This window comes from Sarcophilus harrisii, chromosome 3 (assembly GCF_902635505.1).
Source record: "Sarcophilus harrisii chromosome 3, mSarHar1.11, whole genome shotgun sequence".
Taxonomy (NCBI): domain Eukaryota; kingdom Metazoa; phylum Chordata; class Mammalia; order Dasyuromorphia; family Dasyuridae; genus Sarcophilus; species Sarcophilus harrisii.
In genome coordinates, this window is record NC_045428.1 from 82578364 (window position 1) to 82595259 (window position 16896).

A 16896-nucleotide genomic window follows, 5' to 3' on the forward strand; every position below is an offset into this window, starting at 1 on the left:
GGGGGGGGGGGATTTCTTGACAAAAATACTGGAATATTTTTCTCCATTTCCTTCTCCAGCTAATTTTGCAGATGAGGAAATTGAAACCTTCAGGGTTAAGTGATTTGCCTAAGGTCACAAAGCTAGTGTCTGAAACCAAATTTGAAATTGGCTCTTCCTGATTCCAGACCCGCGCTCCATTTACTGTGCCATCTAGATATACACTAAATTTTGAGACCCCTTGTATAGAAAATTGCCAACATTATGGATGACAAAGAAAATTCTCAGAAAGTGGGGGAACCACCAGATCTGAGGCTGACCATAAGTTACCCAAACAAAAGATTTATCAGTAACTGCCTCATCTGGTATGTTTCACATAGCTGACCTTTCAAAGTGTCAGATTTTCTCAGTGACAGAGTATAGATATGTCCAAAAGGCCTTTGGAGAACATTCTAAGATTCTAAGATTAGCTACCCTTCTGTTAGGGTTAGTTTTCGAATTAGGGTTAGGGTCAAATCTTAGTCGAGGTATGACCTTATCAGGATGACCATGGCTCCCTGTGTTTGCCATATCTTTGTAGCTTTGGTGGGTGAAAAAATATCTTTATTCAGACATCCTTTTATTGATGACTATTTCTCCTGTGGTGACTACACAGAGAACTCAAGGAGACTCATCTTGTAGCAATGACTGCTTTGGAGGAAAGGTATAAAGCAGCCCTGAAGATGGAGAAGAGCTCTGCGCAAGGAAAGCTAGGTACAGCTACAATCTGGGTCAAATGTTCTATAAGAAAGCTCCATGAGCATGGCAGGGAACACAGATTAACTGGAAAGCATCTGCCAAGTTTCTCTTCTCTTCTTCATAAAGTTTGGAAGAGAATGACTAAAAAAAAAGGAAATCCATTTATCAACATTTATACCAAGACAGGAAATCAGAAACTCACAATTCAAATCCCAGCTGAGTGACTGTGGACATAAGACTCTCTTCCCTACATTACCCTCAGGGTTATTGTGATGAGGAAAAAAAAAAAAAATCTATGTGTAACAGAGTACTTTGGGAAAGGAAAAGGCCCCTATACCTATGTGAGGTAGTATTCTTATTATTATTCACCCTGCAATGGGTGAATAATAACCACTCAACAAGTATTGATTAAGCACCTAGTATGATCAGGATACTCTGCTAAGTGCTGGGACTATAAAGAAAGCTCCCTGAGCCCTAATAAAAGTCTTTGATGGAGAGAGGACATTTACCTTTAACGTGGCATTTCAAGTTAACCTTAACTCTTCCAAGTTCTGAGAACCCAAGCCAACATTCTACAGGGAGTAGGGTAAGGCCCCTTTTGTCATATTATATTGACTCATGATAAGGACTGGGTCAAGTTTGATTAGGAGTAATACAGGATGTTCCAAAAGTCTTAGTGATATTTTCAGCTGTTTTTTTAAACTGTATATTGATGTGGCCTATGTCTTTTGAATGGAATAGTGATGACTGTTTTATTTTTTCTTGTCTAGAGAGTATGGTGAAGGAGTATAAGTATTTGAAGAATATGTTCCGAATGTACCAGGTGAGATCTAGCTACTTTGAACCATTTTCAAGCATAAGGGAAGCTGGACCACCAATTGCAGACTTCATTTCCTGGCAGATAATCCATGGTAGAACACTCAAAATGGATTAGTAGGTGGAAAGTAACTCCTGGGGAGATAGGGCAGCAAGGAAATGGAGCAGAGGTGTCTGCTCCAGCAAAGTGGAGAGACTGGTGTAGAGCTTTTAATTAAATTGAATGGAACTGTTCAGTGCTGGCTGCTCAGCTAACAGTGTTAATATTCTGGTGGGACTGCTTGTACATAACAGTGATTCTCCCAGGCTTACTCTTTATTTTCAGTTTTTTGGATTGTTGGTGCTATTTATTTTTTTAAAAGATGAATGCCTAGGGAAGTCTACGTTTCCACAGACAGAAGAAGCAAGCTGAACAGATTGAAGTGTCAGTGTTGATTCTTAAAAAAAAATTAATTGGGTATTTGTTTTCTAATGATTTAATCTAAAAATGTTTTCTAAAGATCTAATCTGATCATTCATTTATTCAATGCCTATAAGCTCCTGGAATAGGGAGGAAAAGAAATTGAGCTAATATATTTGTTATATGTGTGTATGTATGTGTTTGTGTATTTGTGTGTAGGTGTGGATATGTATAGGGGAGAGAGAGAGACAGAGAGACAGAGACAGAGACAGAGAGAGACAGAGACAGAGAGAAAGAACAGAGAGAGAGAGAGAGAGAGAGAGAGAGAGAGAGAGAAGGAGAGAGCACATGTTTTTAGGAACATAGCTGACTTATCCAAGAGAATTCATGATTTGTGGGGGCTCCACAGACCCACCTTCCTTGACCCACAAAGATGTCCTTACTAGGAGGAGAAAGACTCCTGAGAGCTAAACTTATGGCAAGGGAACCAAGGGATTCAGACCAAAGCATATGAGCTGGCATCATATCTAAAATCTCCTCAGGTTCAAGGAGTAGTCATGAAGAACTGTGGGTCTTCCTTGTTTTCAAAGTACTTTTCTCTTATCCACATTGAAAGAAGAAGTACATGTGCTATTTAATATTCCATTTTATGGATGAGGAAACTAATGTTCACAAAGGTGAAGTATTTGCAATAGAGAACACTACTTGGACAGACACCTTCAACTCTGCATCTCCTTCTTCCATTTTAATACCAGCATGTGATTTCTAAATAATTGTGAAACTCTCTCTCTTCTGAATTTGTGGCCAACGAAGAACTGAAGCTTATTATTGAACACATAAATTTGATTATGTTAAATTAAAAAGTATTTTTTTAACAAATAAAACCAGTGCAGACAAGATTAGAAGGGAAGCAACAAACTGGGAAAACATTTTTACATTCAAGGGTTCTGATAAAAGCCTCATTTCTAAAATATAGAATTGACAAATTTATAAGAATTCAAACCATTCTCCAGTTGATAAATAGTCAAAGGATATGAACAGACAATTCTCAGATGAAGAAATGGAAACCATTTCTAGTCATATGAGAAGGTGTTCTAAATCACAATTGATCAGAGAAATGCAAATTAAGACAACTCTGAGGTACCAGTATACATCTCTTAGATTGGCTAAGATGACAGGAAAACATAATGATGAATGTTGGAGGGGATGTGGAGAAACTGGGACACTGATACATTATTAGTGGAGTTGTGAACTGATTCAACTATTCTGAAGGGCAATTTGGAACTATGGCCAAAGGGCTATCAAAATGTGCATACCCTTTTGTCTAGCAGAGTTTGTACGAGCCTTATATCCCAAAGAGATCATAAAGAAGGGAAAAGGACCCACATGTGCAAGAATGTTTGTGGCAGCCCTCTTTGTAGTGGTCAGAAACTGGAAACTGAGTGGATGCCCATCAGAAGGAGAATGGCTGAATAAGTTGTTATTCATGTTATAGCATATTATTGTTCTATAATAAAAGATCAACAGGATGATTTCAGAAAAGCTTGGAGAGACTTACATGATGATGTTAATCAAAATGACTTGAACCAAGAGAACATTGTACATGACAACAAAATTATATTATGATCAATTCTGATAAATGTGCCTCTTTCCAACAATGAAATGACTGATGCCAGTTCCAATGATTTTGTGATAAGGAGAGCCATCCAGAGAGGACTGTGGGAACTGAGGGTGGATCACAACATAGCATTTTCACTCTTTGTTGTTGTTTGCTTGCATTTTTATTTTCTTATTTTTTTCCCTTTCTGATCTGATTTTTCTTGTGCAGCAAGATAATCATATAGATATGTATGTATATATTGTATTTAACATATATTTTACCATGTTTAACATATATTGGGTTACTTGCCATCTAGGGGAAGAGGGTGGGGAAAAGGAGAGGAAATTTGGAACACAAGGTTTTGCAAGGGTCAATGTTGAAAAATTATCCATGCATATGTTTTGAAAATAAGCTTTAATTTGTAAAAAGTCTCTTCTTTCCCTTCTCCTGGGAATTCTTGATTTGTAAGACCATGATATCCATAGATGTTATGGCCCCCTGTGTCATCCTAGGACAGTATCTCAGATGAAATGGAGGAGAAGTGGTCAAGGCGGAAGATAGAATGGGAGAAGAGTGAAAAAATGGAGCGAGAAAAAATCCTCTTACAGCAAAGTAAGTAGGGAATCTTGAAATGTTTCAGGAATGTGGATGACCTAGGTTTATTGAAAGAAAATAATACTAAATGGAAAGATTGGAATGGAAGAACTATGGCCTCCTTCTAAACAGCTACTTTATACATTCATTTAATGAACTTGTCAAAGTCACAGCATGCCCCATTAGTTTCCATTTTATTTTTTAGAACAATAATATAATCCAATGGTTTATAACTTTATTTTTACTATGATAATATTTTTAACATAAAAAATATTTGTGGATCCCCCATATCATAGTAACTTTATATAAGTATCTATATTGCAAAAATGCATGCGTGAACCTTTTGTTTAACCCAGGCTACCATTTCTTATGTTAAGGAGTATTTTGTTTTTTTCTCCTTGTATCTTTTAATGACAGATGTACTTATAAGATTGCACCTATATACACATAAATTTTATTCTCTGATTCTCCAGAATATAGATTAACAAAGAAGTTTGAGGTGGATGTAGAGGAAGAAAAGAGAAAAATAGAGGAACTCCATATCCAAGAATGTGAAAAGTTCAGTAAGGAAAGAGAGGTAATTCTCCACCACCCCCCAAGAGGAATGAATAATCTTAGATTTATTATAAGCTTTCAAAGGCAAGAAATAATTTTATGTGCCTTGAAACGATTTGGGGATGTTATATTTAATAGCTACTTGTTTTTTGGAGGCAATTCAAATTATTTAGATAAATCCAGGGGGGGCCAAGATACCTGGTTCACAATAATATTACCTAAAATTTACATAACACTTTACAGTTTGCAAAGAGTTTCAAAAGTATTATTTTATATCATGCTCCATCATTGCATTGATTATGATTTTATATGAACTATTCTACTGAATGTGCCAAGTTTAAATTATATTTAAACAAATACTTATATTCACCAAAGGGCTCAGAATCCTCTTTCCAAAGACTATATGTGATACCTTAATTTTTTGAAAAGTCCATATATTATATAAAACAAAGGGCTTTGTAACAATCAGTGACCTGATGAATTAGTTCTTTATAACTTCTACAATTTTATAATTTAGTACTTAGATGCTATTCTACTCTATGTTCTTTCTTTCTTCCTTTCTTCCTTTCTCCCTTCCTCCCTTCTTTTCTTCCTTCCTTCTTTTCTTCCTTTTTTTCCTACCTACATGTTTTCTTTTCTTTCTCTGTCCTTTTTGTTTTCTCGCTCCCCCCTTCCCTCCTACTTTCATCCCAAACCTCCCTTTCCCCTCATTCTCCCTTCCTTCTCCAGTCATCCCTCATTTCCCCTCCCTTCTCTCTTATCTCTCATTTTCATGTTAGGTTGGGAGGGAGGATGGATTGAAGGTAGTTCTTTTGGTTTTGTTTTAATTTTTACCTTTGTAAATGTAACATACTTTCCTCTCTGTTTCCCATGTTTGAGTTAGTCTTGGTGGAGCATAGGATCACAGAATTGGATGGGACCTTAGGAAACATCTTGCACGACCTCCCTCCCATCTTAGAGATAAGGAAACTGAGATTGATGGAGCTTAAATGACACAAGTGAGATTACAGAGCTAGAATTTGAATCCAGATCCTCTGATGGCAAAATTTGATGCTGCACCATGATCTTAGATCTGAAATAGAAATGACATAATATTCATCTTCAATATACACTTGCTTTCAGGCATTCATAAAACAACATGAAGTTGATGTGTTGAATTTAGAACAGCTGCAGAAATCTAAAGAGGTGAGAACTTGGGGTGGTTTTTTTTCCTCTGGGATTGCTGGTATACCATTAAGCAAAATGAAAATGTGAACCAAAGGAGATTGATTCTATAATGCCTTTCCTCAGAGAATCTAAGCCAATGGACCATATCTGAGCTTTCTGGGGATTTTAGAATTTGGTGCCCAACAAAGCCTTTAGTGGCTTTTCAGAACTACCACTATTACATATGTTAGTTATAAGTCAACCAAATTAATATATGATGTTTAGAGAAGAGTTTGAGCTAGGGCTTGTTTCCAGTTTCACTAAGGTTCAAATAAAGTCATGCATTTTATTTTTTTCAACTACAGGTAAAAATAGTTTTCAACATGAGTTTTTGTGAGATTTTGAGTGCCAGTTGACCACAACTGATGGTTCTGGGGATTTGAGAACTTGTTGCCCAACAAAGCCTTTAGTGGCTTTTCAGAACCACCACTATTATGTATGTTAGTTATAAGTCAACCTAATGTATGACTTTTAGAGGAACAGTTTGAGCTAGGGCTTGTTTGCCAATTCCATTAAAGTTCAAGTAAAGCCATGAGCTTTATGTTTTTTCCACAATAGTATTTTATTTTTTCAACTAAAGGTAAAAATAGTTTTCAACATGAATTTTTTTTGAGATTTTGAGTGACAATTGACCACAACTGAGCTTTCTGGGGATTTTAGAACTTGTTGCCCAACAAAGCTTTTATGTATGTTAGTTATAAGTTAACCTAACGTATGACTTTTAGAGAAGAGTTTGAGTAGAGCTTGTTTTCCAGTTTCACTAAGGTTCAAATAAAGCCATGAGCTTTATTTTTTTCCACAATAGTATTTTATTTTTTCAACTACAGGTAAAAGTAGTTTTCAACATGAGTTTTTCAAAGATTTTGAGTGCCAGTTGACCACAACTGACGGTTCTGGGGATTTTAGAACTTGGTGCCCAATAAAACCTTTAGTGGCTTTTCAGATCCACCACTATTATGTATGTTAGTTATAAGTCAACCTAATGTATGACTTTTAGAGAAACAGTTTGAGCTAGGGCTTGTTTTCCAGTTTCATTAAGGTTCAAATAAAGTCGTGTACTTTATTTTTTTTTCCACAATAGTATTTTATTTTTTTTCAATTACATCTAAAAATAGTTTTAAAATATTCATTTTTGTAAGATTTTAAATTCCAAGTTTCTTCTCCCTTCATCTCTTAGCTTCCCTCTCCCCAAGACAACAAGCAATCTGATATAGGTTATATATATATATACAGTCATTTTCAACATGTTTCCATATTAGTCATATTGCGAAAGAAAAATCAGACCAAAAGGGGAAAACCATGATCCCTGCTGAAATCCTCTTTATATTTCACAGAGCTGAAAGAGTCTCTCAGAAATCTCCTCAGAAATCTTCCAAACCTCTCATTTTTAGATAACAAAACTGATAGAAAACAAAACAAAATATCAAGCAATTTACCCATGGTTATATTTAGACACTAGTAGCAAAACTAGAATTTAAATCCAGGAAACCAATTCCAAAATCCAGCATCCTTTCTACTATACTGCTTCAGATTTTAATGCGCACTGCAAAGTATGGTTGAGGCATTAATTTCTCAAGTGTTTCTGAGGTTTCTTGACCAATTGTTATTTTAAATTTTGTCACCAAGAACTTGAAAATCTAGTGATGAAATTTTATTTTAATTTTTTTACCAGTGTAATTCACCATGATCATCTGTTTATTTAAGGGGAAAGAGGGGGAGTGAGCTCTATGAAGATTAACAAAATGACACTTCCTAGAAGTATTAAAGAATTGTTCGTGATAATAAGCACATAAAATGACTTATATCCAGCAGCTCCTTCTGCTGGAAATTCATTTTGAACATAAGGTCTTTGATTGCAAGGCATTTGGACACCTGTTGAGGCATAGACCCATGGGAACATATAGTTCACTTAGAGACCTCAGGAAAACAAGAACAACAGGGCAATAAAAGGGTTAAGTTGTAGCACATGAAATTACAATAAATTTAGTCTATTACTGGACTAAAAGTTTGTTCATGAGGTCAGGAAATGTCTTCTATGTATTCATTTTCCCCAACCCCTAGCATAATGCTTTGTAAGCAGTAGGTGGTCCATAATTGCACTTGGAATTGATTTCAATCTCTTTCTCCTAATAAAGATCATAGAGGAAGAATTGCAGGCACAGTCTCTCGTTTTAGAATCACTAAATACATCACTGTACCAAAGTCAAGTGGAACTGCAGAAAGAGGTGAGTTCCAGTGAGACAAGGGAATAGCAGTGAATAAAGCATAAGAAACTGATATATGGAAAGAACTTTAGACCATCTAGTCTAACCTGTCCAATCCAATGACATTTATAGTACAGTAAGCTGCCTCCATTAATATACTATGACTGTCTATTAATCTTCTTGCCTAGAGAGGGAAGGGACAGTCATTTTTTTAAATGCCTTTCAGAAAAACCATGCAATTAACCTGGAGCAGATCCTTCAGCAAAAGCTTGTTGAAGTTGAGGAAAAGTACAAATATATGTTACAGAACCTGACAGATGAAAATTTAGAACTGAGGTATGTAGCCATTCTTTTGAAGAATGGGAACACCGGGGTTAGGGATGGGATGGGTAGGCTTTTGGTAAGACAGTGAGGGAGTGGGGGAGATGAACAGGAGAGTTTACCTACAATTGTTCTAGAACTTTGTCATTTGAAAAAAGAGAAAATTATTTAAGCTCCCCAAAGCACATGTCTTTCCTATTCTTGCTAATTCTTTGCTTTAATTTTGTCCTTAACTTGCCTTGCTATTACTTAACCTCCTACCAACCATGGATTCCTCCCTTGTCTTCTTCCCTCACCCTTTGTACACCTCTTTCCTTAATTCTTTATAGATTTTTGAGAGTGCTATACCCTTCATGGTATATATGTAGTGTTGCCTACTTGACCTATTCCTGATGTGAGTAGGTTTTCAGAACTATGAGTCCTCCACCCCTTCTAATGTTTGTGTCTATTCTTCCTCTTTACCTCATTTGCATAACCTAATTACTATTTTTAACTTAACTTTGCCCAATCTTTGTATTTGAGCTATCCTATTGCTAATATCAGTCTTAAACGTGGTACATTTCACATTGTACATTTCCCCAAGTTTAAAAACAAAAACATAAACAGTTTGTCCATATTAAGTTCTTTGAAATTGAAATCGATCTTTGATATTTGTTCTTTTATATTAAATTTTCTATCAAGTTCTTTTATGTTAAATTTTCTATTGAGTTTGGGTTTGCTTTAGAAAGTCCTGAAAATCTGCAAGTTCACTGAATGTCCATTTTTTCTCATTTCACATTATGAATAATTTTGCTAGATATGATATTTTTATCACAGATTGTTGGTAGATATGATTCCATGAAGTACATTCTTTTATTGTGGATGCTGAGAAGTCCTGTGCAATTCCAATTGTAGCTTCACCATATTTGAATTGTTTTTTTCTTGTTTTTGCAAAATTTTCTATTTGATCTGGGGGTTTTGAAATTTGGCAATAATATTTCTGTGTTTACCACAAAAGATCCCTTTGAAGTGATGATCAATGGATTTTTTTTTCTATTTCTACTTTCCCCTCATGTTCTATCACTCCAGGATAATTTTCTTAGATTATTTCTTGCATTATTGTATCAAGGTTCTTTATTTGGAACAACTTTCAGGTAATCCAATTATTCTTATATTTTCTCTGCTTGATCTGTAGTCTACATCTGCAGTTTTTCTTATAAGAAGTTTCACATTCTAATTCTGTTTTTTCATTCTTTACAATCTGTTTTGTATTTCTTGGTATTTCTCACTAGCTTCCCCTTGCCTAATTCTAATTTTCAAAGAGTTATTTCCATGTTTGAGACTCTGTATCTCCTTTTATAGTTGGTTGATTTTTTTCCCCCATAATCTTGTTTTTCTTAGATGATTTTTATTTATCTATTTTTTAGTTTTTCTGTCTCTCACTTATTTTTAAATTCTTTTTTGCTTCTACAAATTCTCACTGGGCAGGGAATCATTGAATGTTACTCTTTGGGGTAGAAGAAGCTTTATTTTTTTTTACTTCAGCATCATCCTCTGGAGATGAACTGGAGATGAACTGTAGAACTGCAGATGAACAAGTTTCTTGTAAGAGTTTCCATAGTAAGTTTCCTATGGTTGAATTATTTTTTCCTTATCAAATCATTTTTAGAAATAAGAAGTATTAATTATACTAATCCTGGGGTGAGGGATGGTGCCTCAAACCTCTATTTAACTTTCCCCTCTGGCCTGGAGCCCCAAATCAAAGAGCTACCTTTTCTTTCAAGTGTATGAAGCCAGCAGTGTCCCTGTCCCACTGCTTCTGTGCTAGTGGTGTGATTGTTCCTTCTCACCAAGGGCTGTGTCTCAGCAGCACAGCGGGGCCTGATATTCCTGATCACCCCAGGCTCACTCAGTATTTCTCCTGGAGTGAGAAAGACTTGCCTCAGGGCTCCCCATTTGGTGTTTCTGTAGAACTAGCTGGAGGTGTATGCACTTCACACGGATTAATCCCCTGTCTGGGGTCTTACTTCAGGTCATCTTGGGTTGCACCAGGAGGATTTCTGTTCTGCCTCAAGTCTTCTTGAGGCTATGTTTGTTCATGAGGTGAAGAAATGTCTTCCATATATTCTACATTTTCCCCAACCCTAACATAATGCTTTGTAAATAATAGGTGGTCCATAATTGCACTTGGAATTAATTTCAATCTTTCTCCCAATAAAGGTTATGTTTATGTTTGCTCTGAGGGGAAATCTGGAGAGCTTGAAATTTACCAACCTACTCTATATTCCCAGAATCCTCCTGAATTTAAATTTTTAAAAATGAGCATTTCCAAATAAGGTGGGGGGACAAGAAAAGAGAATTATATGTAAAATCACTTCCATCGATTGAGGTATTTTACTGACTGTCCCCCATATTTGGAATGGCTCTCCTTCTCTAACTTTCTTCAAATCCTAGTTAAAATCCTACTTTCTAGGAAATCTTTCTGATTCTCCTAATTCTTGTGCTTTCCCACTATTGATCATCCCAATTCCCACTTATTCTATGTATTAACAAATTTCTTTTAAATAGTTTTTTCCATGATAATCTCCCCACTGACTGTTAAGCCCATGAGAAAAGGGACTGTCTTTTATCTTTGTTTACCCAGCTCTTATCTTAACACATTGCCTACACATTAATCAAATAATAAATGTTTATAGCCTGATATAAATATTTTCACAAAGATTATTTTATTAAAAAATATAAAAATTTACATATTACTTTCTTATTTTATCAATAGTATTTATTTTTCCAATTACATGTGAAATGTTTTCAACATTCATTTTTATAAGATTTTGAGTTCCAAATTTTTTTTCTTTCCTTTCATTCCCTCCCTCCCCAAGTCAGCAAGCAATCTGATATGTTATACATGTACAATTATTTTAAACATATTTCTCTTAGTCATATTATTGTGAAAGAAAAATCAGAACACAAGGGAAAAATCACAAGAAAGAAAAAGCAACCAACCAAAAGTCACACATTACTTTCAAAACTATCCTGTTTTTCTATGCTTCTGTTCTTTTTTTGTGAATTAAATTTTTTCTAATGGCTTTATTTTAATTTATTTTTTGAGAAACAAGGCCTTTATCAGATAAACTTGCTTCAAAAAATTTTTCACATTTACTTTTGTTAACTCTATTTCTCTCCATCCTCTTCCCACCCTCACCATTTATTCTGGTCTCTCTTCTCAAATTTCTCTCCTCAAAAGTGTTTTGCTTTTGGCTATTCTTCCCCCACTATGACTTCCCTTATAATATCCTCTTTTCTTATCTCCTACTTTCTTGTAGAGTAAGATAGGTTTCCACACCTGATTGAGTGTGTATGGCTTTATTGTTTTTAAAAAAGATTAACTATTTCTCACTTTTTTTTCTCCCTAGCCCATTCCCCCAATTAAAAACTCAGAGAAAAAAAAAGGTGTTGTAATAAATAAGGCTCATTCAATGAAATAAATTTGCACAGTGACCATGTCCAAAAAAATTTATTTTTCTGCACCTTCACTCTCAAGAGGTGTGTAATATGCTTCATGCATCTTTTGGTGATATGGTTTATCATCTCATAGATGAGAGTTTCTAAATCTTTCAAAATTATTTTTCTTTTTTATTTAATGTTTTTATTTTTCCAGTTACATTTAAAATAATTTTTACATTTGTTTTTAAATTTTTGAGTTCCATATTCTCTTCCTTCCTTCTCACTCCTACCCCATGAAAACATATGTGAAGTTATGCAAAATAATTTTATAAAAGTCATGTTGTAAAAGAAAACAGATTTCCCCAAAAAAAATCCTCAAGAAAAATAAAAGTTAAAAAAAAAAGTGTGATTTAATCTATGTTCAAACACAATTCTTTCTCTAGGTATGGATAGCATTTTTCATCATAAGTCCTCCATAGTAGGCGTGGATCATTGTATTGATGAGAATAGCATTCACAGCTAATCACCCTACAATACTGCTATTAATTTGCACACAGTACAATTCACTTTGCTTGAGTACAAGGAAGACTTTACATGTTTTTTTGAGAGCATCCTAACATCATTTCCCATAGAACAATAATATTCCATCATAATCACCTACCACAATTTATTCAGTCATTCCCAAATCAATGAGCATCCCCTCAATTTCCAATGTTTTGTCCTAAGACCTCTTATAAGTATTTTTGTACATATAAGTCGTTTTCCTTTTTAAAAAAAAAAATCTGTTTTGGAATCTTTTTTTGGAGTCCTTGCCTAGTAGTATTAAGTCAAAGCCCTTTGGGCATAGTTCACATTTTTTGATTATTTATCAACTGGGGAATGGCTCTTTTTTAAAAAACAAATTCACTATACATTTGAGAAATGAGACCTTGATCAGAGAAACTTGATTCAAAATTCTTTTCCCAATTACTATTGCTATATCCCCATTTATTCTATTTTCTCTCTCTTTTCACCCTGACTCTTCTCAAAAGTGTTTTGTTACTAACTACCCTGTCTCCAAATATGCCTTCTCTTCTATCACCTCCCTATCTTTCTATATTCCTTTCTTCTCCTACTGTCCTGCAAGGTAAAATAGATTTTTATACCTATATTAAGTGTGTATGTTATTTACTGTTTGAGCCAATCCTGATGCAAATAAGGTTCACTTATTCTTCCTCCCCTCACCCTCTTCCCTCCACTGTAAAACCTTTTTTCTTTTTTTAAAATAGCATTTTTTCCAAATATATGTAAAGATAGTTTTCAACATACACTTTTGTAAAACTTTTTTCTCCCTCTATTCCTTACCTCCCCTCCCCTCTCCCCAAGATAGCAAGATCTAATATAGGTTAAATATGTGCACTAATATAGGTTAAATATGTGCAATCACTATAAAAGCTTTTTCTTACCTCTTTTATAGCATATAATTTATGCTTCTTCCTTTGACTTCTCCCTTTCTCTTTCTCTCCATATGTTCTTCTACCATATCTTAATTCTATTTTTTAGGAAATATTCCTTCATAGTCAAATCACAGATGTGTCCTCCATCTATATATACTCCTTCTAATTGCCATAATGAGAAAGTTCTTAAGACAAGTATCATCCTCCCATGTAGTAATATAAACAGATAAATCTAATTAAACCTTTTATAATATCCCTTTTCTGCTTACCTCCTTATGTTTCTTCTGAGCTCTGTATATGAAAATCAATTTTTCTCTTCAGCTCTGGCATTTCCCTCATGAATGCTTGAAAGTCCTCTATTTCATTTGCTTTCCATCTTTCTCCTGAAGGATTATATTCCATTTTGCTGGGTAGATGATTGGTTGTAATCATAGCTCTATTGCTCTCCAGAATATCACATTCCAATCCTCCAGTTCTTTAATTTAGAAGCTGCTAAATCTTGCGTTATCCTAGCTATGATTCCACTATATTTGAATAATTTCTTTCCAGATGCTTGTAAGAATTTCTCCTTCATCTGGGAATTCTCGAATTTTGCTATAACATTCTTAGAAGTTTTTCTTTGAGGGATCTCTTTTTTTTAAATAGTATTTTATTTTTCCAAATTCATGCAAAGATGGTTTTCAATTTTCACCTTTGCAAAATCTTGTGTTCCAAATTTTTCTCTCTCCCCATGGGATCTCTTTCAGGAGATGATGAGTTCATTTTTTCATTTTCTTTCTTACTCTCTGGTTCTAGAATATCAGTATAGTTTTCCTTGATAATTTCTTGAAAGATGATGTCTAGGCTCTTGTTTTGATTATGAATTTCAAGTTGACAATAATTTTTAAATTATTTTTTCTGGATCCATTTTCCAAGTCAATTGTTTTTCCAATGAGATATACATTTTTCCTATTTTTTCATTCTTTTGGTTTTGTTTTAGTGTATCTTGATTTCTTATTAAATCTTTAGCTTCCTAATTATACAATAATTCAGAGTCTGATTCTTTTTGTACAGCAAAATAATGTTTTGGTCATGTATACTTATTGTGTATCTAAGTTATATTTTAATATATTTAACATCTACTGGTCATCCTGCCATTTAGGGGAGGGGGTGGGGGGGGGGTAAGAGGTGAAAAATTGGAACAAGAGGTTTGGCAATTGTTAATGCTGTAAAGTTACCCATGTATATATCCTGTAAATAGAAGGCTATTAAATTAAAAAAAAAAATCTTTAGCTTCCATTTTCTCAATTTTAAAAGAATTCTTTTCCTCAATGAGCTTTTGTGCTTCCTTTCCCATTTGGCCAAGTTTGCTTTTTAAAACATTCTTCTTTTTTTGTATTTCCATTTACACCACTCTCAATTCTCTTCATAATTTTCCCTTTATCTCTTACTTGATTTCCAAAATCCCTTTTGAGTCCTTTTACAGGCTGTGACCAATTCTTATTTTTCTTGGAGGCTTTAGATGTAGGAACTTTCTTTGTTATCTTCTTCTGAGTGTGTATTTTGATCTTCCTTGTCACCATAGTAACTTTTTTGGTTGTCTGCTTATTTTCCTAGCCTATTACTCAGATTTTAACTCTTTGTTAAGGCTGTTTCCAGGATGGAGGTTACACTGTCCCAAACATCAGGATTTTGTGGAGCTGATTTAAATATCCTTCTAGGGACCTGACCACAAGTACTCCTTTCTGTCCTGGAACTGAGCAGTTTCCCTGCTCATTGTAACTCATAGTTGCTAAAGCAACAGAGTTCTTCAGTTGCTAGTAAAGATCCCTCCTGTAAGCTGAGGCCTCTGGAAGCTGTTGTTGTCACTGCAGCCCGTTGTCCATTCCTGGTATGCTGGTTTTTCAAAGCCCTCTTAACCTGCTGGCAAATCTTCCAAGTGTTGGCATCTCTGGATTGAGAGGTCTAGAAAACAACAGTATTGGCTGCTTTGATGGTGTGGAAGCTAGAGCTAAAGTCCACTGGACTCCTACCTTAGTATCACAAATCTTTTTTCTGACTTTATAAGTTATCTTCAGCTAAAAAATGGTCTGTTGAGTTTTCTTTCAGTCATTTTGTTCTGAGTCATTATTTAAAGAAAATGGGAGTGGTTTAGAGAAAAATTTGATGAGTTTACTTTACTTCCTTTACTTTGCTATGTTGGCTCCATCTCTCTAAACTTATTTTTGTCTCAATGTTGTTGACTATGCATATAAATTTTCTTTTTGGTTCTCACTTCACTGTACACCTGTTTATCTTACCCAGGATACTTGGAAATGATTTCTTTTTTATTATTATACCTTTTTATTTATAAAACATATGCATGGGTAATTTTTCAACACTAATCCTTGCAAAACCTTCTGTTCCAAATTTTTCCCTTCTTCTCCCCACTCCTTCCCCTAGATGTTCTAATACATGTTAAAATATGTGTTAAATCCAACATATATATATATATATATATATATATATATATATCCATACATTATCTTGCTGCACAAAAAAAAAAAAATCAGATCTAGAAAGAAGAAAAAAGCAAACTTGAAAAGGAAAACAAAACTGCAAGCAAACAACAACAGAAAGGGAAAATGCTATGTTGTGGTCCATACTCAGTTCCCACAGTCCTCTCTCTGAGTGTTAGATGGCTCTCTTCATCACTGAACAATTGGAGCTGGTCAGAATCAGTTCATTGTTGAAGATAGCCTCGTCCATCAGAATTGATCATCATAGTCTTGTTGTTGCCATGTACAATGATCTCTTGGTTCTACTCATTTCACTCAGCATCAGTTCATGTAAGTCTCTCCAAGCCTCTATGAAATCATCCTGCTGGTCATTTCTTACAGAACAATAATATTCCATAATATTCATATACCATAATTTATTCAGCCATTTTCCAATTGATGGGCATCCACTCAGTTTCCACTTTCTTGCCACTACAAAGAGGGCTGCCACAAACATTTTTGCACATGTGGGTCCATTTCCCTCTTTTAAGATCTCTTTGGGATATAAGCCCAGTAGAAACATTACTGGATCAAAGGGTATGTACAGTTTGATAACTTTTTGAACATAGTTTCAAATTGCTCTCCAGAATAGTTGGATTAATTCACAGTTCCATCAACAATGTATCAGTGTCCCAGTTTTCCCACATCCCCTCCAGCATTCATCATTATCTTTTCCTGTCATCTTAGCCAATCTGACAGGTGTACTGTAGTATCTCAGAGTTGTCTTAATTTGCATTTCTCTGATCAATAGTGATTTGCAGCACCTTTTCATATGACTACAAATAGTTTCAATTTCTTCATCTAAAAATTGTTCATATCCTTTGACCATTTATCAATTGAAGAATGGCTTGAATTCTTATAAAGTTGAGCCAATTGTCTATATATTTTGGAAATGAGGCCTTTATCAGAATCTTTGAATGTAAAAATGTTTTCCCAGTTTATTACTTCCATTCTAATCTTGTCTGTATTAGTTTTGTTTGCACAAAAACTTCTAAACATAATATAATCAAAATTATCTATTTTGTGATTAATAATGATCTCTAGTTCTTCTTTGGTCACAAATTCCTTCCTCTTCCACAGATCTGAGAGGTAAACTATCCTATGTTCT

The 16896-nt window shown here is 34.6% G+C and overlaps 1 protein-coding gene across 7 annotated transcripts in view; it reads left to right on the forward strand.

The window, feature by feature from the left end:
• Window positions 1-16896, forward strand: part of FLACC1 (flagellum associated containing coiled-coil domains 1) — a 52580-nt gene that overhangs the window by 25628 nt on the left and 10056 nt on the right. For all 7 annotated transcript variants that reach the window (XM_031958342.1, XM_031958345.1, XM_031958340.1 and 4 more), the window contains 7 exons: window positions 635-732; window positions 1488-1540; window positions 4046-4145; window positions 4601-4704; window positions 5805-5867; window positions 8024-8113; window positions 8319-8428. In XM_031958342.1, the coding sequence (XP_031814202.1) occupies window positions 635-732; window positions 1488-1540; window positions 4046-4145; window positions 4601-4704; window positions 5805-5867; window positions 8024-8113; window positions 8319-8428 (618 nt within the window). The remainder of the gene's footprint in view (window positions 1-634; window positions 733-1487; window positions 1541-4045; window positions 4146-4600; window positions 4705-5804; window positions 5868-8023; window positions 8114-8318; window positions 8429-16896) is intronic.